Source organism: Micromesistius poutassou, assembly GCF_964030765.1.
Source record: "Micromesistius poutassou genome assembly, chromosome: 6".
Lineage (NCBI taxonomy): Eukaryota > Metazoa > Chordata > Actinopteri > Gadiformes > Gadidae > Micromesistius > Micromesistius poutassou.
The window spans coordinates 1394388-1419180 of NC_140276.1; the positions used below are offsets into that span (position 1 = coordinate 1394388).

The window sequence follows — 24793 nt, forward strand, 5'->3', positions numbered from 1 at the left end:
TAGACCGGGGGAAGGTGTGAGCCAATCGTCTGTCTGTTATCGGCCGGTGTCTCGGTGTGTTTTCCGAGGTTGCGTACGTCTGGCCGCTGAGATGTTATCAACGTCTCCTGTATGGCTGCTAGATCTGCCAGGGTTCTCCTTCACTCCATCTTGAAGCCGGTAGCAATCGTTAAAAAAAGCAGGAAGACTGAAAGAGGGGTCTGTGAACCCGGCGTGGGGGAAACGGGGGAACACTGTCTTTGATTGTGACCAGGGGGGCCCCACATGAGGCCCCCAAAAAGACCCCCCCCCCCACACACACACACACACACATACACACACACGCACACACACGCGCACACGCACACACACACGCACACACACGCGAGCACACACATACACACGCGAGCACACACATACACATGCGTGCACACACACACACACACACACACACACACACACACAAACATACACACAAACATGCACACACACACACACACACACACACACACACACACACACACACACACACACACACACACACACACACACACGCGTCTTAATAATCCAAAATTCAATCATCATCATCATCATCATAGACATCTGCTGCGCCTCCATTTTGTTTGGCAGGCCTAATGTGATTAACTTTCCAATTAACTCCATGGAATAGCTTCAACACCGAGCAGGGTCGTAAAAGTAATTTCTCACACCTATTGGGTTCATTCATTCATTCATTAATGCTTGCATACATTCATCCATGCATTCATTCATTTCATTCACACTCGAGAAGTGCAAACGTTTTTCCTAGAGTGAGCAGTGTGTGTGTGTGTGTGTGTGTGTGTGTGTGTGTGTGTGTGTGTGTGTGTGTGTGTGTGTGGGGGGGGGGGGGGGGGGGGGGGGGGGGGGGATACACGAGCGTCTCTTCTCATTCCAGTGACTCCAGCAGAGGCAGTCGGGCGGGCTTCATGAGACCGCTAGGTCAACTGGAATGTTTTGAAGCGTTTCTGTGACATTTGACAGATTTCATCAGCGGTATGGGGACACTCGGGTGGTTCTCCTGAACGGGGATGCGGATCATCTGGACTTCAGTGAGGCGTAAGAAGAACCTCATCACCACGAGTGGTTAATTCTTTTGCGTTAGAGATTTGTCCGTTTCATTATGATTTTTTGACGCCATTCGGAAGGTAGGTAGGCTACTGAGAAAGGTTAGCGGGTCTTGACGCGCGATGACGACCACGGCGCTGACGGGGTTCTCCGTGATGAGTCTGCTGAGCCTCAGCTACCTGACGTGGGACTGGATGAGCCCCAACCAGGTGGAGCGCCCGTCCGCCCCGGACCCGGCCAACGTGCTGCCCGCAGCGCGTCCGCCGCACATCATCTTCATCATGACGGACGACCAGGGGTTCAACGACATCGGCTACCACAACTCCGACATCAAGACCCCCACGCTGGACAAGCTGGCGGCGGACGGAGTGAGGCTGGAGCAGTACTACGTCCAACCCATCTGCACCCCGTCCCGCAGCCAGCTGCTCACCGGCAGGTAAGAACACCAGTCAGGTCAACTTCGACTAACCCTAACCTTCCTCTTTTCATTTTCTTTGCACGTAGGCCTATCCCTTATCCCGAGCCGGATCATTAATTTGTCTCTAACTTTAAAACAGTGGAAACCGCCCAAAATTATATATATATATATGTATTTTATACTTATTAATAATTAAACGACCACTGATTGGTCACACTAAAGCAATACAGACTACAGTACTGTACACATCTTTCAACCTCACTTACTGCTTCTAAACCTTGTCATGATGTCTTGTTTGTGTTTTTTGTGACGTTCTCCTCTTTCGTTTGCTAACCTGTTGCCTGTTTGGCCCCCCGGTGGCGGGTCACCTCAACCCGCCGCCGCTGCACGTCAAGCGATCTCTGGAACCGGTGTTAATTCTCATCCCTGCCCCGCAGGTACCAGATCCACACTGGCCTGCAGCACTCCATCATCCGGCCTCGCCAGCCCAGCTGCCTGCCCCTGGGCCAGGTCACGCTGCCCCAGAGGCTGCAGGGGCTGGGCTACTCCACCCACATGGTGGGCAAGTGGCACCTGGGCTTCTACAAGAAGGACTGCCTGCCCACGCGCCGCGGCTTCGACTCCTACTTCGGCTCGCTGACGGGCAGCGTCGACTACTACACCTACAACTCGTGCGACGGGCCGGGCCTGTGCGGCTACGACCTCCACGAGGGCGAGACGGTGGCCTGGGACCAGGGGGGCAAGTACTCCACCCACCTGTACGCCCAGAGGGTCCGCCGGATCCTGGCCACGCACGACCCGCTGGGGCCGCCCCTCTTCGTCTACCTGTCCTTCCAGGCGGTGCACACACCCTTGCAGTGCCCGCGCCGCTACGTCTACCCGTACCGGGACACGGGCAACGTGCCGCGACGCAAGTACGCCGGCATGGTGTCGGCGGTGGACGAGGCGGTGCGCAACGTGACCTACGCCCTCCGCAAATACGGCTTCTACCGGAACAGCGTGGTGGTCTTCTCCACGGACAACGGCGGCCAGCCGCTGTCGGGGGGCAGCAACTGGCCGCTGCGGGGCCGCAAGGGCACCTACTGGGAGGGCGGCGTCCGGGGGCTGGGCTTCGTCCACAGCCCCCTGCTGAGGCGGAAGAGGCGGGTGAGCGCGGCCCTGGTGCACGTCACCGACTGGTACCCCACGCTGGTGCGGCTGGCGGGGGGCAACGCCTCGGCCGCCGAGGGGCTGGACGGCTTCGACGTGTGGCCGGCCATCAGCGAGGGCCGGGAGTCGCCGCGCCGGGAGATCCTGCACAACATCGACCCGCTGTACAACCCGGCGAGGGGGGGCTCGCTGCGGGGGGGGTTCGGCATCTGGGACACGGCGGTGCAGGCGTCCATCCGCGCCGGCGACTGGAAGCTGCTCACGGGCGACCCCGGCTACGGGGACTGGACGCCGCCGCCCGTGCTGCCCAGCTTCCCCGGCGGCTGGTGGGGGCTGGAGCGCCACTCGCAGCCCGGGAAGGCGGTGTGGCTGTTCAACGTGTCCGGGGACCCGTACGAGCGCTTCGACCTGGCGGAGCGGCGGCCCGACGTGGTCAAGCTGCTGCTGGCCCGGCTGGCCTTCTACAACCGCACGGCCGTGCCGGTGCGCTACCCCCCCGAGGACCCCCGGGGCCACCCGGACCTGAACGGAGGGGCTTGGGGGCCCTGGTTCGGGGACGGGGAGGAAGACCCCTGGGACGGGGTGCCGCGGAGACGCACCAAGGACAGGAAGGAGACCCTGAAGATGGCCCGGACCAAGTCTTTCTTCAGGAGACTCAACACCAGGATGATGTCCAACCGGATATGAGGACGGGCCGGGCCGGGCCCCGTGCACCGGCCAGACCGAAACCAACGGCCAACTGCCTTTGTCAGACCACTGCCGCTGCCTCTCGTCTTTTCACCCCCTTCGGCAGAAAAGTTGCATTGAAACACACACACACCGTGAAGACTACTGCCAACTACACAGTAGTGTGTACGTTCTGTGTTTGCACGGGATACAATAAGTCTCCTTACCCTGGGGTGCCACTGGTCTCGTGGTGCTAGTCCGTCCCTCCCACACACACACACCGCGCTGATTCGCAGCACGCAACCAATCAAGAGTGTCCAATGGCTCCAATGCTCAGACAACGCCAACGCTCTCAGACGTTTGAGGGCCCTCGAACTCGTCCGAGTCGCCTCAAACGTCTCAGATGGCCAACGGGTTGGGCCGGTGTGTTCCGCGCTTAAGGGATACTTGTGTTTGTGTGTTGGTTGTATGGCAGCCTGGGAGGGACACGGGGTGGAGGATACAGAGCATCTTTACGATACGTAGGATGTTTCTTTTGTTTCCGCACATTTTTTTGCGTGAAGTATTTTGGTATCGTCACATGATTTTGTTTGAACCCGTATCGTGACAACGAAAATCATAATTGAACAGTAGAGAGACAGGCCATTATTCATTTTATAATTTAAATCTTATTTATGTATCTATCTAGTTTCTAACAGCTTGCTACGTGATCCAGAGCTCAGTAGTTCGACTAAACGGGACATTAAATGTGGTCAGGTTATAAAGTCAGATAATCAACACTGAATTGAGGGTCATTTCAGTGTCGCTACTCCATGAGAGCAAGTGTCCGGAACGGATGGTTTGAAGATGTTATTGTTTACTTTCGAATATTAATAAAAATGTAAGAAAAAAAGTACAGCAACAACAAGTTTTCTGAGACTATCCTGATCTCACAAGTTCAAGTACTGTTTTCACGGTGTTGCGTTGTGAACGTTATTTAATGTTCGTTGCGTTATGTAGGTTATGTTGTGTACGTTATGTTGTGTACCCTATTTAATGTAGGCCGACGTTCTGTTGTGTACGTTATGTAACGGTGGTGTTTTGTTTCAATTAAATATCTTGTTCAGATTGTGTTCAAAAATGTAAAAATGTCGATTTTTGTAGTTATTTACAATAAGTCATGTTGAATGATTGATCCTTTAATACTAGCTCAAAAAAATTGTAGGCTATGGTATACATTTTTTCGTTATGTTTGAATAATATATTTGTGTTTATTTTCTCTTTTATTTATCATAATGCTTTGCTTTGCGTATAGCTGACAATTACAAAAGTAAAAAGGGTAAATAATCGAGTGATAAAATACAGGTAATATATGTAATAAAAACAAGACTATATTTAGTCTTGTATTAAAAAATGGATGGCCCTGCCTAAGGTAGGCCTAATTAAATGCCGCCCCCGATTTAGTGCTACATAATCAGGCAATACTGCCCCACAGAGGCTAAACACAGTAACTACATCTGGATTAAAAAAATTAGCGCAGTACTTATAGCCTTTGGATTTGCCCTACCCACATATATCAAGTAAAGTAATGCTTCCTTTTAGGTCCGCAAATTTCATGGTAAGGTGATAATTAATTTTAATTTCTTGGAAATTACAACCAAATAATGATTTGATTATATGATATTTACCAAGAAGCAGTCGACAATTAGCTGGTTATTTATTTTATATAAAATATAATTTTATATTATAGGCTCTCATGCAAAATAAGTAAAGAGCATAGTTAAGCATGCAGAATAGTATAATATACATAAGGCAAGGCAAGGCAACTTTATTTATATAGCACTTTTCATACACAAGGCAGAATCAAAGTGCTTCACATATAAACATTGTCATACAATAAAAGAAAATAATAGATAAGTAAAAAGTAAAATAGATAATAAAAGTCTTCAGTCTTGTTTTAAAAGCTGTCAGAGGTATAATAGGAGTATAATAATACAAAAGTTAAACGTGCAGAACAGTATAACATGCTATTTATAATGATGTAAAAGTTACACATTCAGAATAGTATAATATGAATGCTAGTTCTAATAATGTAGTTATCTCATGCTGAATAGTGCTTTCATCACTAAAAATCTGCTTTCATAATTTTTGGCTCAGTTTCTACCCAACATTTTATGCTAGAGAGACCACTATGGACAACAACAACAGAGGAAAAAGTTAATTAATAATAAAAAATAATCTTGCCATTATCAGATGCAGAGAGAGAGAAGTGTCCCTGGCAGGTCAAAGGTCAACGCGCTGCTGGCCCTCTGGCTAAAGCGCCGTCTACACGTCCTTCTGGGTGTTGACAGCATTCAGGGCCTCGTCCTCCGGGGCTGAGCGTACACACACTCGTCCACATTGGTCTCCAGCGTCCGCCTGAGGCCTGGAGCCGCCTCGACCGCCCCGACCGCCCCGACTGTCCACCTCACTCTCCCCCTGCCCTCCCGGTCGCCACGGAGACGTTAACGTACGGCACACCATCATCTACTGCCATGGAGGACAGCTCGATGTCTGAACAAACAGAACATTAGAAAATTAGAAAACGGCACAGGAAGTAAAGTTTGTGTTTAACAGCTGACCCAAAGAGACACTTGGTACCTCGAGGTCTTGAGGTTTTCTTCTTCTTTAGTGCCCAGTAGACGCCCAATGCTACCAGGGGCAGCGCCACCACCGTCAGAGAACGAGCGATGAAAGGGAGGCGGTCTGGGACGAGGGAAAGTAGAAGTTAGTCAGAGATTATTCAACTTGTCCCCAGAAAGGTTTCATAGGGGTGGACCGACACTGAATAGCGTGGGGTTGCCCAGGGATTATTTTATGCTGTTGTAGTTTATCGGCTGGTTGAAAGCCATGTCAATATGAGAGTTAAAGGAATCACATACTGATGTACTTTGGTTTGTTATTTTACAGTTAACGTCACTAATCATCATGATGGGAATAGACTAGTAGTAGTGTGAGGATGATGGATGGTTTAAGCAGCCCCACCTCGCCCGGGTCATAATGATTGGACTCTGGGACTGGGTAAGGCTGCACACCTGTTGCACACTGAGTAGGCCTAATCAATGTGCAACAGGTTAAACCATCAACACACACACACTGAGGGTGATCTGTATGGCAGCGTGGAGTGTAGCGTCGTCATGGTTAGGCGGTAAAGTTAACATTATGAGTTCCACATGTTGTGTCTGTATATAGGCCTATGTAGGCTAGTTGGGGGACGGGGGGCGTCAGAGATTGTATCAGGACGGCCGCGGCCCCCCTTGCCCTCCCTTGGGGGCGCCACTAGATCGACGATGGTGATCGGTCATGTGATGAATCAACTGCTACTGAATCCAAGCTCCATTCATTAAAGTTCCCTTGTTGTGTTTGTCACTCACCGTAACACACAGACAGGGTTAGGTTAGCCGCGGCGTGGCTCACGTTGTTGCGGACCGAGCAGGTGATCAGTCCCGACCAGCCCAGCTCCAGAGTGACGTCACTAGCGTTATTGGATCCAGAGGGGAGACGCGTGTCGTTCAGCGGCTGTCCGTCTAGACTCAAGCTGTAGCGGAGTCCGTCTAGACTCCAGCTGTAGTGGAGTCCGTCCCCCTCGGCAGAGCAGGACACCCTCTGCTGTCCCCGGGACAAACACTCCGGGTACAGGAGGGGAGAGGTGACCGGGGCTAAGGGAAACCGACCGACGAGGTGAGTCTCACAGTTTGACTGAACAGAAACCTTCTGTCATACACTCATAGAAACTTAACTTCATGCAATTAGAATTAGAAGTATCCACCTCTTTAACCACCCTGCTCCTACTCCCAGACTAACTAGTGTTTATGTTATTCTATTATATAGGCATATTTTATGCCGACATACACAAATTGGACAGTAGCAGAATAAACAACATTTTCACCCTAAGCACTACAGTATAACATGTGACGTTACCGATAATAACATGGAGCCTGTGAGCCAACAGTGTTTATAAGAGCTATGAAGTCAGAGGTTGATGTCTAAATGATCCTTAATAACTGATGTTAAGCCTGCTGTTTCGCATCAAATGTTACTGAAATATTGAACTACTCACCTTGAAGGGATAAATGAAAGTGTGTGTTTGATAATTCAATTCTATTTCTATTATGTGCTTCTATTGAATATGTAGTATCATCCTCTGTCATGTTGATGTCCGTTATGGTAAATATTCCTGTGCTGACGTCAAATGAATAATAAATGTTTTTTGTCTGACTTTTGTGCTTTACAATCGGGACATTGTTTTTCTTCAGTTTGTAGATATCATCATGTGAGGTCTTAGTAGGCAGCAGGACCTCCACGGCTCCTCCCAGAGAGCCGAAGCACTGGGTCGTGATGTGTGGCTGTGTGGCGTCGCAGAAGGTCTTCACACCTGGAGCTTTACAGAGGAGAGTAAAACATTACAGGAGATATATCTCACTGAGATTCACAGCTCTACACTCACTTTTACTACAACAAATCTCTTACTAGTACAGGGATGGATATTGTCATATAAAAAAAAAATGAACTATTGCTGAACATTTTACTAATAAATGCTGAATTTTGAAACATGCAATATTTATTGTTTGATTTTATTTAGATAATTTCTATATGATTTCAATATCAATGAAAATATACTTAATCTGTCCAAATAATCCTTAATGATGTCGAACCTGCTGTTTTCCTCTAATCTGTATTCGCCTACTGTTAATGAATAGGCCTAGTTAGACCACGGATCAAATGTTAGTGAAATGTCGTCACTCACCTTGAATGGATAAATAATAATCTGTATTTGCTACTCGAGTTCCATTCTCATTCTGTACTTCCATTGAGTATTTACCATCGTCTGACCAGTGGATGTCCGTTATAGTAAATTTTTTGGTATAGCTATTAAATGAATATCGAATGTCGTCTGTTAGCCGAACATCGTTTTTCTTCAGTAGGCCTACGTTAATCACCATTACAGTCGCAAATTCCCACTAAATCCCAACAATGTCTCTCGTTTTGCACCGGCTCTCTTAACTCAAGAAAGAAGAGAACACACATCAACGCATTTAATATACCGACACAGTGCATGGATGAAGTGCACCCATGTGCGGAGCGAGGAGTTAGGGTAGGAGCTAAGTGTTAGGGGAGGAGCGGAGAGGACGTCATGTTGAGGAAACGAAACTTAAGGTTTATAGAAACGAAAGCATCCGACGTGTAGGCAGTGCGCTCGTTCAGGAGCGAAAGAAAACCCACTTCGGAGCAAATAGTCTGAGAGACAGAAACAGCAACAAGGTGAGTAAAACAGCACAACTTTCAGAAAGGTTAAAAGCACTTTTCCCGTCAGGGAATTAAGAAAATAATGGAATTGCTCGTAACATAAACCTTGTCGTCTGTGTCTAGGAATGGCCTCTGCTAACACTTCCTGGTCTGAGGAGAACTTTTTATGTCCCATCTGTCTGGATGTGTTCAATAGCCCAGTTACCACTCCATGTGGACACAACTTCTGCAGAACCTGCATTACAAAGTTCTGGGATGAACAAGTCAAGTACAAATGTCCTGTTTGCAACAAGGTTTTCAACACAAGACCTGCTGATCTACAGGTCAATACCCTCTTATCAGAGCTCGCTGCTCAGTTTAGAAAAACTGTACGAGTAAAAGAGCAGCCTTGTGTGGAACCAGGAGAAGTTCCCTGTGACGTCTGTACTGGGACCCAGCTGAAGGCTGTGAAGTCCTGCCTAGAGTGTTTTACCTCTTACTGCCAAACCCACCTGGAGCCACATCTGAGAGTTGCAGGCCTGCAGAGACATCGGCTGGTTGAGCCTATGGACCGTCTGGAAGACAGGATTTGTACTAAACACAATCAGCTTCTGGAGCTCTTCTGCCAGACTGAACAGGTCTCTGTATGTCAGTTCTGCAAAGAGACAGACCACAAGTCCCATCCTGTTGTACCTCTAAAGGAGGAATATGAAGTGAAGACGGCCCAGCTGGGGAAGATAGAGGCTGAAGTTCCTCAGATGATCCAGGAGAGAAAACTAAAGATTAAGGAGATCAAAGACACAGAAGACATGAGCAAGAAGGATGCAGACAGAGAGACAGCTGTTGGTGGGCAGGTCTTCAATGCTCTGATAGGCTGTGTTGAAAAGTGCCGGGATGACTTCAACCAAACGGTTAAAGAGAAACTGAAATCCACAGAGAAACAAGCTGAAGACCTCATCAAAGAGCTGGAGCAGGAAATAGAATATCTGACCAATAGAAGCTCAGAGGTGAAGCAGCTCTCACACACTAAAGACCACCTCCACTTCCTCCAGGCCTTCATATCTCTGAAGAATCCTCCACCCACCAGGGACTGGACGACGGTGGAGGTCCGTCCTCCGTCATATGTAGGGACCTTGAGGAGATCCCTGGATCAGTTGGAGGAGACACTGAACATGGAAATGAAGAAGCTGCCTGATGCTGAACTGAGAAAGGTCCAGCAGTATGAAGTAGATGTGACTCTGGATCCTGATACAGCTCATGCCACGCCCATCCGGTCTGAGTATGGGAAACAAGTAAATGATGGAGATGTGGTGAAGAAACTCCCAGACAACCCTAAGAGATTTACCCATGATATGCATGTTCTGCCTGACCTGAAACCAGGTGTAAAGAAGTGTAAGTGTAAAATCCAATATTTATTATTGTTGTTTTAGAAATTATTAACAGTGATTATAAGTAGTAATTTATTGTTACACACAATTGAATAATAATCATGGTACCATAATAATTAATTATAGTTAGTAATAAGGATTTACATATATTATGTGTGTATTATATTTGAACTTTTTTGTTTTAATTGTTATTGTTGTTATGCCTTTTATGTTATGATATAACATTTTGTGAGTAATAATTATTACGAATGTGTCTGTATTCATATATTATGATTGTAAAAGTTAATATTATTCATTACAATCATTATTATATTAGACATAATCATTTAACTAAACAGGTTGTTTATTTTTTATATTTAAAAAATAAATTCTAATGGATATAAAATAACTATTATAACTATTAGTAGAATGCTGTTGATAATAATATTTAAATACATTACTTTGAAATTATGTAGGGAATTTCTGTGTGGTCTAACAGCCTAATCATGTCTTGTTTTCCCGTTAGATTCCTGTGAACTCACACTGGACCCGAACACAGCCCACAGACATCTCTCTCTGTCTGAGGACCACAGAGAGGTGACACAGCTTGGATGCAATCAATGGTATCCTGATCACCCAGAAAGATTTGACTACCATAGACAGGTGTTGTGTAGAGAGGCTCTGACTGGCCGCCGTTATTGGGAGGTAGAGTGGGAAGGAGGGGTGGATATAGGAATGACGTACAGAGGAATCACAAGGAGAGGAAGGGGGGACGACAGTGAGCTTGGACAGAATAGTCATTCTTGGAGTCTTAATTGTGATTATGATGATGATACTTGTTCTGCCTGGTATAACGGTAGTCAAACAGAATTGCCTCCCCCCCCCTATCACTTTAACAGAATAGGAGTGTATCTGCACCAATCTGCTGGCATTCTGTCCTTCTACAGTGTGTCCCCAGGTGTAGGAGGGTCCTCAGGCAAACTGACCCACATCCACACCTTCCATTCCACATTCACTCAGGACCTCTACCCTGGGTTTCTGTTATATGATATTGATTCCAAAGTGTCGTTGTGTCAATTGTAGTCTCTCACCCTCCCTCCTTTAGGGCATGGCAGGATTGTGGTCTCTACAGAGTGAGGGACTTTAAAGGTAGAGTTATGGTTGGACGTCGACGCAACGCAAGGGGGTTTACGGCCCCATTACGTCCTTGCGGACCCTCCTTGCGTCCACCGCAAGGCCCTGACGTGCGCCTCCAAAAGAGTGTAACCTTGCGTAGACGCGATGCAGCAGCAAGGGCTGTGATTGGTCCGCTAACGTAAACCCGACGCAGAACAAACACAGGTTCACGACTCCGTCAAAGCGACTGCGTAGTCATTGTGTTGAGTCAACGTCCAACCATAACTCTACCTTTACACTGTTGTATCATTTATGTGGTGATAATCTATAATCATGTCAGGCTTTTTTTACTGTGGCTCTTGGGAGGGTTTAGTGGTCTTTGTGGCCAGACTGCCGTCACTGGAAGGGCAGCAATTCTAATCGGTCACAATGACAGAGTTGACCAAAATCACACTGAAGCACCTTGTTAAGGTTTTGCAGATGTTTCAGTGTTGGGTTGAAGCGTGTGTGTTGTCTGTGGCTGAGGCCGTGGGCCATGGTGGATAGAGTACAGTCCGTCCAAAACATGGAAGGAGTGGAAATCTTAGATTATTTTGGAAACAAAGAAAAAAAGGAAAAAGCCAGAAGGGGGTTAAAGGAAAAGGGGTCTTCTCTGACCAAGGGAAGTACAGGTTGAGGAACATCAGAGAACTGAATGATGATGATGATGATGAAGGTGAAAAGAAAATCTGCATCTAGTGAATTCTTATGGATGTGAATGACAAAAAGTAATGTGCATTCCTAAAACAAATATATAAATATACCCACAAAAATCAATCGTTTTCTATTTATATGTGTGCAGCTATAGCATAGCAGCATTGTAACCTGATAGCAGGGCTGCTCTCTGCCTTTTCATGGAGATTATATGATTTTATTTCTTGTTCAAGATCCTGTAAATAATGTAATTTAAGTAATTTAATTATAATAAATAATGTAATTTAAGTCTCTCTCTCTCTCTCTCTCTCTCTCTCTCTCTCTCTCTCTCTCTCTCTCTCTCTCTCTCTCTCTCTCTCTCTCTCTCTCTCTCTCTGTTTCCTCTGTTGCCTGCCTTTGCTTCTTAATCACAATAACAATCTGATGTATTTAATTTTAAATATTGGGCTTTGTTTGACCTTCACTGTTTTTTAAATAAATAAAATAAATGTAAAACTAAAAGTGTGTTTGATTTCAGTTCCCCTTTGTGGCTAGTCCCATCTTTGTCCACTGGGTGGTACTTTAGAGTAGGATTTACTTGTTGCTCAGGTGAGTGATGCGACATCCCCCCAGAGAGTGTATTCCCTGAAACTAGACTGCAATGTTTGGACACTATTAAATCCCTATATATTGTCCCCTCGTTTAAGGTGAGGACCCAAGTGGGGCCACCAGTGGCAAACCAATTATAAGAGACAAACAATTGTTCTGGGTCCCCCTCGTGTGTCCCCAAGGTGAGCTCTGTCATCACTGCCCTTGTTTTGGACTCTTTCTCCTCTCCACTAAGTGGCGACAAACCCGAATCCCTTCATGGCCAAGATGTTATGAATAACTGACTTTTAAGGCCTATTTCACAAGCACACAATTTGGGTAGGCCTACTGTAAGTTATATCCCAATTTATTAATGTTAGATTATTATATACATTTTTGTCGCTACTTTGTCTAGTGACACAATATAGGCTTGAAAGCATTGTGGTCCTTAATATTTAATCACGGCAGACTCACTCTGCAAAGAATTAAAACTATTTAATAAAGAACATTGTCAGATAGTGCCATTGACACTTTTGAAACTTGCTAGTAGGCTAACACAACAAAAAAAATTGCTAGTTGCTCCAAAATTGACCATTGTTTCCATTCTCATTCTCACGCGTGGCTTTGCAACTTGTCTAAACAGGAATGCAAATGACAGTATCCTGTAAATAGAGAGAGACCCATACTGTGTCTGGGAATGTTTAATAGCGGCACAGACCAACGGACACGTTTAGGCCACTGATAGCCACGTTCAATGCCAGCATCGAAACCAGGCTACACCACAGCCTAGATTATGACATTAAAGAAATTGTGAATAGCTGTTAAATATGCCAAAAGTACAGAAATGTAGTAGGCCTACCCAAAGCAAAGCAATGGAAATGGCCTGAGCAGCAATGGGATTTATTCATATTGACTTTGTGGAAAAGGGGGAATATTAATTTATTCTGGTCACTAATGTCTTCCGGTCACTAATGTGGTCAGTAATGATCTTACTCACAGAGGTATAATTAATGAGTAGTAAAACCTCCTCAGCGACAGTAGAGGTCATTGGATCTGTTTCCTGTGAATGGGCTCTCTGTGTGTTTTTTATGGATCTAGTGGGCTAAAACATTCAGCTCCATACAATCCAGCCTCTAACGGACTGGCAGGAAAAATGTTCTAATATTGAACTGAATTGTCACTTAACATATGTAAGGTATTCAGTACAATGCTGCCTTCATTGAATGTTTTTCTGCAGTGTTACATGATCACACCGTCAACCAAAATGGGAAAATCTCTCTCTATCCTCTTCTCAAAAATGTTGAAAAAAGCAAAAGTCGTGTCACTGTCAGGTAACAACAACATTTTCTACACATATGCAAAAAAACATTTTGACCTCAGCCAAATAGGAAGGTGTTGATTTGCATTTCATGGGAGAGGAGAGATGGAGAGCATGGAAATCAGGTGAGTGCTTTCTTTTTTTGTACACATTTTGGGACCAATTTCCTCCCACCATTTTTCACATAAATACTTACTTTTATACCCTGTCTGTCTTGGTGAAGTCCTCTATAGCAAACAGTCCAGTACTGACATTAAATGAATATCGAATGTTTGTTTTCTGACTGTGGAATGAAATCGGGAAATTGTTTTTCTTCAGTCTGTAGACATCATCATGTGAGGTCTTAGTAGGCAGCAGGACCTCCACGGTTCCTCCCAGAGAGCCGAAGCACTGGGTCGTGATGTGTGGCTGTGTGGCGTCGCAGAAGGTCTTCACACCTGGAGGTTTACAGAGGAGAGTAAAACATTACAGGAGATATATCTCACTGAGATTCACAGACCACCTCTCACTATTAGAATTATTATATTATCTTATCTTGTTAATATTACTAAAGAGGGATGGAATTTTGAAAAAAATATGTGCTGTTGCAGAGAGGAGACATTGTACTACTAAAAGTAGATGCTGAAACAAAGATTATTTTATTTTTTATTTGATTTAATTTTCATCATATGCACATTAGATCATAAAAATCAAAACACACTCTTGATAACATCTGGTGATGCAGTTGTGTTCTCCATTAACAAAAGCACCCACCCTAATAATATATCTAATATTCAAAATAAATAAACTAAATTTACTCCAAATCAAAGTATGACCAAAATAAATGTTTGAACCCAACAGATATTGAAAAACAACTACTATTGTTTAAACCATAACTAGAACACCATAGCTGACAAAACAACGTAAAATACACAAAGATTTAAAACAGTAATAATGCCATAAAGATCTCACCATCAGTCACACCAATAAGTAACAGCAGCACAGCCCCCAGGTTGAGCATCTCGACCTCAGTGTTGTCTCAGTGGAGTCCAGGACTTGATCACAGGAACACACAACCCAGCCTACATGAGACCCACATGTCACCGCAAAAATGGAAGTTGTGCAAATGCTCAGAAAATTTTATACTCACCACAACTGAACTAAAAGGAAGAAATTTGTTATGGGGAAGTAGCGAGTGGAACCAAATGCGTGACACAGAGAGACACTGACACAGAGAGTCAATTATTAGGGAATTTACTGGGGGCAACAAATAAGTAAAGGCGGGGAACGGGGTGAGGGGCTTGATGACAGTCGGACAGCAGAGCGTTCAGCAACAGGAGGGCAGTCGGACAGCCGAGGATTTGACACATCCTTGGGCAGGATAGTGTGGAGGTCATGGTGTTGGACTCCCTGCCCAAAGGTTCAGGGTTCAAATTTCACTGCAATATGCCTTACCCCCATACTCATGAATGATAATTGACATCACTTTAGATCAGGGATGGGCAACTTTCAAGATAAAAAGGGACACAATTTTTCATCATCACTATCAGAGGGCCACATGACCGCGTACTTCAACTAATTGCATTTGAGAGAAGCTAAAAAATAATAAAAAATAATAAAAAATATGTGTATATATATCTCTGTATCAGTGGCGGCTGGTGATACAATTTGTGGGTGGGAGTAGTCATGGACTGAGGGTCCTCCCCCAGAAAATGTTGAATTTGGTAGATGTGATTCCCTGTATTCTGGTGCATTTTAGGGATGGCCACTACCTGCATATTCATTCAGATTCATAGCCTTTGTATGTTAATTTAACCAACATACATTAATTTCATATTTTCCATGCTAAAATGCACTTTTTCCATCTCTATACTCTTGTTAAACGACAAATACAACAAGCCCCTTGATTGATTAGTATTTTTTTCAGTGCAAAGGGCTCACATACATAATCATTCAATGACAAAACTGAAAAACAGTGGCCCAACTTTAAGTGTAACAACTAGCATTATATTCAGTGCATTTGTAGTAGTTGTAGTGGCGACTTAAGTTGAAATCTTCCATGACTGATATTATTTCTAAGCAAACTAGACATATGGGTTTGCCTTTGAATTCTACAAACTGTGCTTCTCATCTTGACTGAAAGGTATGGTTTTCTTGATAGAGTTTTGGAAAATAACCGTTTATTCACGTCTATTTGTATTAAGTTTATTTCCTAGAAATCTAGAAAATAAACTTGGTATCTCGTCTGTTTCATTCTTTGCTGGTGGACCTTTGCCTATAAGTCTAGTTGTTAGGGTTTGTGTTATCAGGGCAATCGAAGCCATAAGGGGGAAGTTAAGAGACAGCAGAGAAGCAAGGCTCAAGTGTTTGCCTCATCTCATCGGTTTCCACGAAATGGCCTTGACTCTATCTGCAGAGGTGTCAACCATTTAAGTCACAAATAACTTGAATGTTTCTGTTCTCTTTTAGGTCTATTTCCATGAGATTGTCTCTTTTATTTTACATTTTGGAACATTTATTGGAGAAAGTATGTAACTATGTAATAGATGAGTTTGCCACTGCAAAATATCCATCGCTGTCGGTATGCAGACTCTCACACTGGTTGTTTTTTTATTCAGAAGTGTCTCATTGGGCAGGTCCCTTCCTATCTATGTGTTTACATGGCTGCAAACAAATGTAATTATGGTTTGCGTTCTAGAGATGTGTTACAGATGTTAGTACCCAGGGCTAGAACTGAGTTAGGGAAAAAGGCCTTTAAATAGGCTGCGCCTTCTGCCTGGAACACTGTACAAAAGCACCTGAAGCTTAGGATAATTCAAAGAGAAGATAGTTCTCTTGGTCAATGCAATTGTTTGTAAAGTTATATTTAACTTTATTAATTTTATCTGTTGCAGTTTATTTATCATACATAGTCTTGTCCCTAATCTTGTATTGTATATTAACTGATGCTGAATGTGGTTTATGAGAATTGTACGTGACTGTTGAGTGTGGTTATTTTATCATAGTGCTGCCTTCTTGGCCAGGTCATTCTTGTAAAAGAGATTTTTAATCTCAATGAATTTTCTTACCTGGTTAAATAAAGGATTGATTGATTGAGTGTGTGTGTGCATTATGTTAATGAAATGTGAAGATAGTGAGGTTAGTCTGCATACCCGTTACTGCATGTATGTATGTATATATGTCTGTCTGTCTGTCTGTCTGTCTGTACAGTATGCATGCATGTATGTAGGCCTATGTATGTATGTATGTATGTATGTAGGCCTATGTCTGTACAGTATGCATGTATGTATGTATGAATGTATGAATGTATGTATGTTTGCCAGCGAGTTTGAGAGAATTGAGAGAAATGAATGCAAGGTGCTTGGACACAGCAGTCGATTCATCACATGACCGATCACCGTTGTGTCTCATAGGGTTAATGTATGTAAACTGTACATCTAATGGAACACGTGTATCACAGTGGGTGAACAGGGACAACAATACCCTATGCTCTGAGGCAACGGGATGCAACTTCAATGTAATGGGTAAGCAGACTCGTCCATAGATATAAACATAAGGGGCGTTGTCCGTCCCGATGTGCAGCGGAGGGACGGCGACCCCCTTAACTGTGGTATAATGACCGTATACCACTGACTGGAGTGATCTATTGCTTTTATAAAACGGTTACGTAAGTATGGCGAAATTAAAGTCATAGACAGCCTCAATTTTGAAAAAGCGAGAAAGTTGGAAAAGCATTTTTTTAAACGAATACAAAAAAGTAGTCCCTCCTGGCTGCCGGCAAAGTGCGCGGCGGTTGCTATGCAACACACTGTAGCGTCCTTCAGAGAGAAGGCTAGAGATGGTAGCTTGGTTCGCCGGCAATTTAGCCTTCTATCGAGTTCACTCACCGTGTGCCTATTGCTTTACAACATTTACACCCTCTCCAGCAATCAACATGTTTTTAGGCTTCAGTGAACTATGCTATTGCTTTTATATATAAATAAACAACAGTTGAAGTTAGGTGCGGAGTGATACTGAACTCTGTAAACTAAACGGGCGTCATAGCTGTGTGCATAGACATCTTATAAGTAGACGCAGCATCGACCGCTACTGCCTACTGGCGCTGACGAGACGCGGGGCCGCCATCTTGGAGTGGTGATCCGCTCCACTCAGTGTAATTCATTTGGCAGGAGCAATGAACTGTCAGCGCATTTAATTAATCTTACCTCACTGAATACCACTGATTTTCACACGGTTTTTTGTCATACGTGTAGCTATGATAAAGGACACATGTTTTGGCGTGTTTTATTATTCATAGTTGGCTTAACAGTAATAGAATATTCTTATATGCTATAAGTGACCAGACGTCCGAGATCAAAACTGGGAATATAATCCCAGAGAAGGGAAAAAAAACGGTCAGCTATTTTTAAGTAGAAGAAACAATATGATTAGGTTATATATACATATATCCTACATAAACAATGTATGAATACATTAGATATCTTAGGGACTTATAGACTATATCTCTGTTGCTGCAGCAGCAGAGTTTATTCTGTCTTGACACTTTGTATTGATATTTTGTATTACATTCTTCCCTTAAATTATGTTTAGAGTGATTGTTTTATATGTATTTTTTATGTATGTCGCTTTGGATAAAAGCGTCTGCCAAATACTTAAACATAAATAAACACCTGAAAGTTTTTTTATCAGCTAAAACCACCAATCTGTTTCACTGGATTCAGAATAAAACCAAATTCTGTCTTACCCAACAATGTTAGTATTTCAATATTGTTACTTGAACGACTTATTCATGGTTCCAATTATACTGTTAAGAAAGTATTGTCTTATACTTTGCCTAAAATTAGACAAAATAGAACATTTCCTTACAAAGACGAATGGGGCCGGGGAACTAAGTTTTAACTTAATATTTGCCTTGTAGAATTCAGCAAGATTAAAAGTGTAAATATATCAATAAAAATTGGGAATTATACACAAGTTAACATTCAATTCAATTTTATTTATAGAGTGCCAAAACATTACACGTCTCACGGCGCTTTACAGAGTATTGAACATTCAGAGAGAGCCCATGAGTAACAGGGGCGAGAAAAAACTCCCTAGAATTGGAGATACATATAGGAAGAAACCTTGAGCAGATCCACGACTCGAGGGCCTGACCCATCTGCCTAGGGTCAGTTACAGGGAAGTGAGGTTTGTATACATGATAAATGAATAGGTTAGTTAGGTGTAGAGAATAGAACATGGTGTTTAGAGCCACCTGGGGTGTATGTTACAAAGAGGTGGGATGGTTACCTTACCAGTATGATAATGCATGAATCCCATTTAGTGTCAGAAAGTTCAAATAGTCTAGTGTAGGGATTAGGAATTGTCATAGGGCAGTAGTGGATCGCTAGGCAGCGCAGGCCAGGAATCCGGTCAAGGGGACAGCAACAGGCGATGGTAGGGCAGTCATAGGGATGGGACTTCAGGTGCGATGAGGGCCAAATACAAGGATGGCTAATGACTGGTAATGGTTTACCTCACAAGTGAGGTAAGGGGGAAGAGAGATATATAGAGTGGGTTAGTATTGCTATACGTTTCATGATGGTTAGTATTAAGTGTATCAATGGTACTATATAGTGTTACACTATAGAGAGAAAAGGCAAGAAATGTTATATATTGATATGATTTATCAAGTCTCAGTTCATAGCCGGGTGAACATAGTTCAACAGTAATCCCAAAAAATACCCCATTCCAGTTGTCAGGCAAGTGTGGCAGGACCTTTTCCTGTTTATCACACATTTCACGAAGGTGGGCTACACAAAATTGGGTTGGAAAGCTAGACTAGCTATACTGTATAGCCACTGTCCATCTGTCTAGTTAGCTAATATCATCATACGTGCTTTTACTGGCTTGATAGTCGCTGCTATGGTTAAGGTTAGGTTTAGGGTGAGGATGAGGATAAGGGTGAGGATTAGGTTAAGGTTGGGGGTGAGGGTAAGGGAGGCGGGTGGTTAGGGTATAGGGGAGGGGAGAGGTTAGGGTTAGAGGAGGGGGGGGGGGGGGGAGGTATGAGTAAAGGAGGGGGGAGGGGGAGGTAAGGGTGTATGGGGGGGGGGGGGAGGACAGAGGTCAGGGTATAGAGGGGGAGGTTAGGGTATAGGGGAGGGAGGTTGGGAGAGGATATGGGAGGGGGGAGGGGGGAGGTTAGGATATAGGGGAGAGGTAACCTTACCTCATTAGGGTAACATGCATGTGTATAATAAAAAATACCATACAAGCCACACAACCAGGTCATTTTAAATGATTTTATATCATAAAACATCAGTATACATTTCAACATCTGTGCACACAGTGAAACAATTCTGGGATGTGATAAAAAAAAAACAATGGTTCATCGTGAGACCATCTGACCCTAACTCTGTCCCTAACACTGAACCATGAGGAACCCGCGAAGGAACCCTTGAGAAACAAGGAACCCTTGACAACCCGTGACTTAAGTCACGTCCTGCGAGGTAGAAGTTACATCTGAAGTCTCCACCGTCCAGCTCTGACGAGGCGCCGTCAGTGGGTCACTGAAATGTTGCAAGAGGAAAAACACAAATCGTTAGCCTTGTAGCATAATCTATGTTGCTAGCCATAGGCCAACAATGTCAATGAGGCTACCAATGTTGATTACACTATGAGGCTACCCATGTCGATTACGCTATGAGGCTACCATGTTGATTACACTATGGGGCTACCAATGTCAATTATGCTACAATATCAATTATACTATGAGGCTAATGATATAGATAACTCTATGAGGCTAGCGATGTTGATTATGCTATGAGGCTAACAATATCCATTATGCTATGAAGCTAACTATATCCATTATGCTATGAAGCTAACGATGTCCAGCTAGGCGGCTAACCAGATTCCGGGTCTCCCTCCAGATAGGTGGCTCCTCCGCCATAATTTTTTTAGTTTATATAATTTGTGTTGAAGAAAATACTTTTGTTTTGAGAATTCTACACTAGAAACAGTGGTAGTAGTTTATTATTCTTTGGACACCTTGTTTAAATAATTCTGAATCAAATCAAATTTTAAACTCCAACATGAAACATGCACACACTTGGGAATTTGTAATTCAGGAATATAGTAAAACATTCTGTGAATTTAACAGCATAGCTTTGGTGGTGAAACTATGTAAAAAAAACCTGTTGGTATTAACCTTCCAAAGACTTGAGCAGTCCCATCGTAGTCCTCGTCTCGCTCCTGGTGGGTCGTCAGCTTAATCTGTTCACAATACAAACACACATTAAAAGGGTGATGTTACGTTACCAAGTGTGAGTGTGACCAGCTGTTACGTTTTAGTGTCCACCTTGATGTACGCTGGATAAACTATAGTAGTAGCAGCTGATGTGACCTTATTTACTTCAAATCACAGCTTTGGCTAAAATTCACAGAATGAAAAATCTGAAGGAAAAACTAATGAAGACCCTCTACGATCGTTTGAAATAATTAAAAAGAACCTCCAGGTGTCAAGTGTTTGGTTATGGTTACCCTCCGGTCCACAGCCTCCGGTCCAGCCTGGTGCCCCATTCCTGGTCCAGGGGGATCTGGATACCCTCTGGTCCAGCCTGGTGCCCCATTCCTGGTCCAGGGGGATCTGGATACCCTCTGGTCCAGCCTGGTGCCCCATTCCTGGTCCAGGGGGATCTGGATACCCTCTGGTCCAGCCTGGTACCCCATGCCTGGTCTAGGGGATCTAGTTATCCTACATTATAATTAAGTGCGAGAAAAGCACTAGACACATCCACATAATAATAATAATAATATTAATAATAAATATTATCCACCCTGGTGACCCATACCTGGTCCAGTGGGATCTGGTCACCTGCTGGTCCTCAGCCTCTGGTCCACCCTGGTCCAGGAGATCCTGTGAAGTCAGACAGCATCTTTATAGACCCGTGCACATCGCGGTCTCGAATCTAACTACCAATCCCCCCGCAGGAGCCCCTTACCTTGAGCTGGAACGACGATGGAGATCTTGAGGTGCTTTGGTCGTCTTGTTGCAAAATACAGCCAACAGACTTACCTTGAGCAGATCTAGTAGTTTGTTGCTGTTGGTTCATGTACAAATAATTGACTATACATTTCATATCCCCCCCATTTAGCAAATAATTCCCACCCATAAACAAGGCTGACAACAGTACAAAATAACAAACTGTTCTCATGCCTTTTGTCTACTTCCTTACTACTCTCTAAAACATCGCATGCACATCGCATGAGTGTTGCCTTACTGATCAGGGTGTGATCTGAGTGACCAGAGATGCATGCTGGGACACTGTGCCATCTGACGCCTACAGTTCTGTAGAGGTTCCCCCTCAGGAGAAACCAAGTTTTCAAAAGGCTGTCGTGACATCAGTTACATGACCTGGAACGTCCGTCAAGACCGTGACAGGGACTCCCCAAGGAGAAACGCCAAAGGGTAGGCTGTGAGGCTCCCCCTCTCGGTGACTAGAATACAACAGCTCTTACAGGAGAGAATCATGGCGCACATTTCAACGTTCCTCTTCATAGACCTTGAAGCCCCAGTGAGGCTTTCTTCACCTCTTCTGAAGAAGAGCACAACTGCAGCTCGACAGGGACGCTAGTTGGGATGTTTCCAAGATGGTTTCCGATTCAGCCCGAGAAATACTTGGATCTCAGGGCAGGAGTACAGGAGATCCAGAGGGCTTGCCAGCAGTCCATCATGTTGAGGTTAGGTAGGGAGGCCACGTTGCAGAATGTTTCATCTTCCATCTTCAGTTGGTTGGTTTCTCATCCGATTCTGTCCATTCGGAATGCCGTTAGTCCATCATCCATTGTACCAAGTAGCCATTGTCGCTTCCCATTGTTTGCATGATTCAGTCACACTACAGTCCAAGCTGCATGACACTCAAGTCATCCTGTCCAGTGTGTAGAAGGTCGAATTGAGATCCAGATGCTAGATTGCTCCAGGCTCTTGCTGTATTGAACACCCACTTTGTTATCCTCTTTGATTTAGGGTGTTTCAGGAAGAGTAGCATCCTCCTATAGCTGAAAATTAAAATGTTCAGGTAATACAAGCCAAGTAGAAGTAGAAAAATTTCCCCTCACACATGTGGTGCCCAGTACCAGGTTAAAGATTGCCCCTCTCACACTTAGTGCCCCATGCCAGGGCAACGATTGCCCCTCACACTTAGTGCCACATGCAAGGTTAAAGATCACCCCTCTCACACTTAATGCCCCGTGCAAAGTCAACAATTGCCCCGCTCACACTTAGTGCCCCATGCCAGGTTAAATATTGCCCCTCACATGAAGTAGTGCCCCATGCCATGCAAAGATTGCCCCTCACACTTAGTACCCCATGACATGCAAAGATTGACCCGTACCAGGTTAAAGATCACACCTCTTTATTTTCAGTTATTAGATTGTATTTACACAAACAATGACAATACTCAAAGGAATACAAAGCCAAACGAGAGGAGAGACCAGTGGAGGGTTTGTAGGTCTTTGAGAGAGGAGAGACCAGTGGTGGGTTTGTAGGTCTTTGAGAGAGGAGAGACCAGTGGAGGTTTTGACAGACCAGCGGTGGCTTTGTAGGTCTTTGAGAGACCAGTGCTGGGTTTGACGGAGAGACCAGTGGAGGTTTTGTAGGTCTTTGAGAGACCAGTGGTGGGTTTGACGGAGAGACCAGTGGAGGTTTTGTAGGTCTTTGAGAGACCAGTGGAGGTTTTGTAGGTCTTTGAGAGACCAGTGGAGGTTTTGTAGGTCTTTGAGAGACCAGTGGTGGGTTTTTAGGTCCTTGAGAGACCAGCGGAGGTTTTGACGGAGAGACCAGTGGTGGGTTTGTAGGTCTTTGAGAGAGGAGAGACCAGTGGTGGGTTTGTAGGTCTTAGAGAGGAGAGACCAGTGGAGGTTTTGACAGACCAGTGGTGGCTTTGTAGGTCTTTGAGAGACGAGACCAGTGGAGGGTTTGACGGAGAGACCAGCGCTGGGTTTGTAGGTCTTTGAGAGACCAGTGGAGGGTTTGACGGAGAGACCAGTGTTGGGTTTGACGGAGAGACCAGTGGTGGGTTTTTAGGTCCTTGAGAGAGGAGAGACCAGCGGAGGTTTTGACGGAGAGACCAGTGCTGGGTTTGTAGGTCTTTGAGAGAGGAGAGACCAGTGGAGGTTTTGTAGGTCTTTGAGAGACCAGCGGTGGCTTTGTAGGTCTTTGAGAGACGAGACCAGTGGAGGGTTTGACGGAGAGACCAGCGCTGGGTTTGTAGGTCTTTGAGAAACGAGATACCAGTGCTGGTTTGTAGGTCTTTGAGAAACGAGATACCAGTGCTGGTTTGTAGGTCTTTGCGCCCTGCCCTTCAAAGAAAAGAGAACTCTTCCCTGGGCTCCCGCCAACTTCTCCGGGGTCGTTTGCATTACCGCACTGGACGCCTCGCGGCGCCTATCTCCGCCTCTCCAGATTTGGGAATCTGAACCCGACTCCCTTTCGATCGACCAGGGGCGACGGAGGCCATCGCCCCGCAGAGACGAGAGACCAGTGGAGGGTTTGTAGGTCTTTGAGAGGAGAAACCAGTGGTGGGTTTGTAGGTCTTTGAGAGGAGAAACCAGTGGTGGGTTTGACGGAGAGACCAGTGGTGGGTTTGTAGGTCTTTGAGAAGAGACCAGTGGTGGGTTTGACGGAGAGACCAGTGGTGGGTTTGTAGGTCTTTGAGAGAAGAGAAACCAGTGGTGGGTTTGTAGGTCTTTAAGAAGAGACCAGTGGTGGGTTTGTAGGTACTTGAGAGCGGAGAGACCAGTGGTGGGTTTGACGGAGAGACCAGCACTGGGTTTGTAGGTCTTTGAGAGAGGAGAGACCAGTGGAGGGTTTGATGGAGAGACCAGTGGTGGGGGGGCTAGGGCTTCAAAGCGTATGGAGGGAAACGTTGGAACGTGCTCCGTGGTTCTCAGGTGCAGGAACCAGGTTGGGTTCTAGTTGCTGAGAGGGACAGCCCTCACATCTCGCCCCCTGGTGTGTCTCCTTGAGGAGTCCCTGTCTCCATCCTGAAGGACGTTCCAGTTCATGTAACTGATGTGACGACGGCCTCTTAAACACTTGGGTTCCCCTGAGGGGGAACGTCTACACAACTGAAGGCCTCAAACAGCACAGAACCCTAGCATGCATCTCTGGTCAGTCAGTCACACACCCTTATCAGTAGGACAACACACATG

General features: G+C 44.9%; 4 protein-coding genes across 4 annotated transcripts; 2 read left to right on the forward strand and 2 right to left on the reverse strand.

The window, feature by feature from the left end:
* Positions 1–1205: 1205 nt before the first annotated feature.
* Positions 1206–3337, forward strand: LOC311344953 (arylsulfatase I-like; the record flags this gene model as incomplete). Its single annotated transcript, XM_084469309.1, has 2 exons — positions 1206–1519; positions 1939–3337. 2 exons carry the CDS (start codon positions 1206–1208, stop codon positions 3335–3337), a joined length of 1713 nt encoding a protein of 570 aa, XP_084325435.1.
* Positions 3338–5471: 2134 nt separating this feature from the next.
* Positions 5472–14653, reverse strand: LOC311344718 (uncharacterized protein). Its single transcript, XM_084469072.1, has 9 exons — positions 14573–14653; positions 13826–14058; positions 9073–9135; positions 8082–8250; positions 7395–7709; positions 6709–6993; positions 5936–6040; positions 5809–5848; positions 5472–5773 (listed from the first exon to the last, which is right to left on the reverse strand). Exons 1-9 carry the CDS (start codon positions 14619–14621, stop codon positions 5650–5652), a joined length of 1383 nt encoding a protein of 460 aa, XP_084325198.1. The 5' UTR covers positions 14622–14653; the 3' UTR covers positions 5472–5649.
* Positions 8496–9887, forward strand: LOC311344968 (E3 ubiquitin-protein ligase TRIM47-like). The gene is given in 3 exon segments (XM_084469325.1): positions 8496–8596; positions 8705–9655; positions 9658–9887. Coding segments are annotated over 2 exon segments (1047 nt in total). The 5' UTR covers positions 8496–8596; positions 8705–8706; the 3' UTR covers positions 9756–9887.
* Positions 14654–20072: 5419 nt separating the features above from the next.
* LOC311344719 (uncharacterized protein) lies at positions 20073–21549 on the reverse strand (the record flags this gene model as incomplete). Its single annotated transcript, XM_084469073.1, has 4 exons — positions 21433–21549; positions 21122–21326; positions 20790–20854; positions 20073–20151 (listed from the first exon to the last, which is right to left on the reverse strand). Exons 2-4 carry the CDS (start codon positions 21308–21310, stop codon positions 20073–20075), a joined length of 333 nt encoding a protein of 110 aa, XP_084325199.1. The 5' UTR covers positions 21311–21326; positions 21433–21549.
* Between the last annotated feature and the right edge of the window lie 3244 nt (positions 21550–24793).

Bases quoted from the DNA above. Each gene is read 5' to 3' on its own strand.
- LOC311344718 (XM_084469072.1), bottom strand. From the start codon at position 14,621: ATGCTCAACCTGGGGGCTGTGCTGCTGTTACTTATTGGTGTGACTGAT. The intron at 14,059-14,572 runs GTGAGATCTTTA...GTAAACCTCCAG, and splicing joins ACTTATTGGTGTGACTGATG to GTGTGAAGACCTTCTGCGAC. The intron at 6,041-6,708 runs GTGAGTGACAAA...CCCTCGTCCCAG, and splicing joins AACCCTGTCTGTGTGTTACG to ACCGCCTCCCTTTCATCGCT.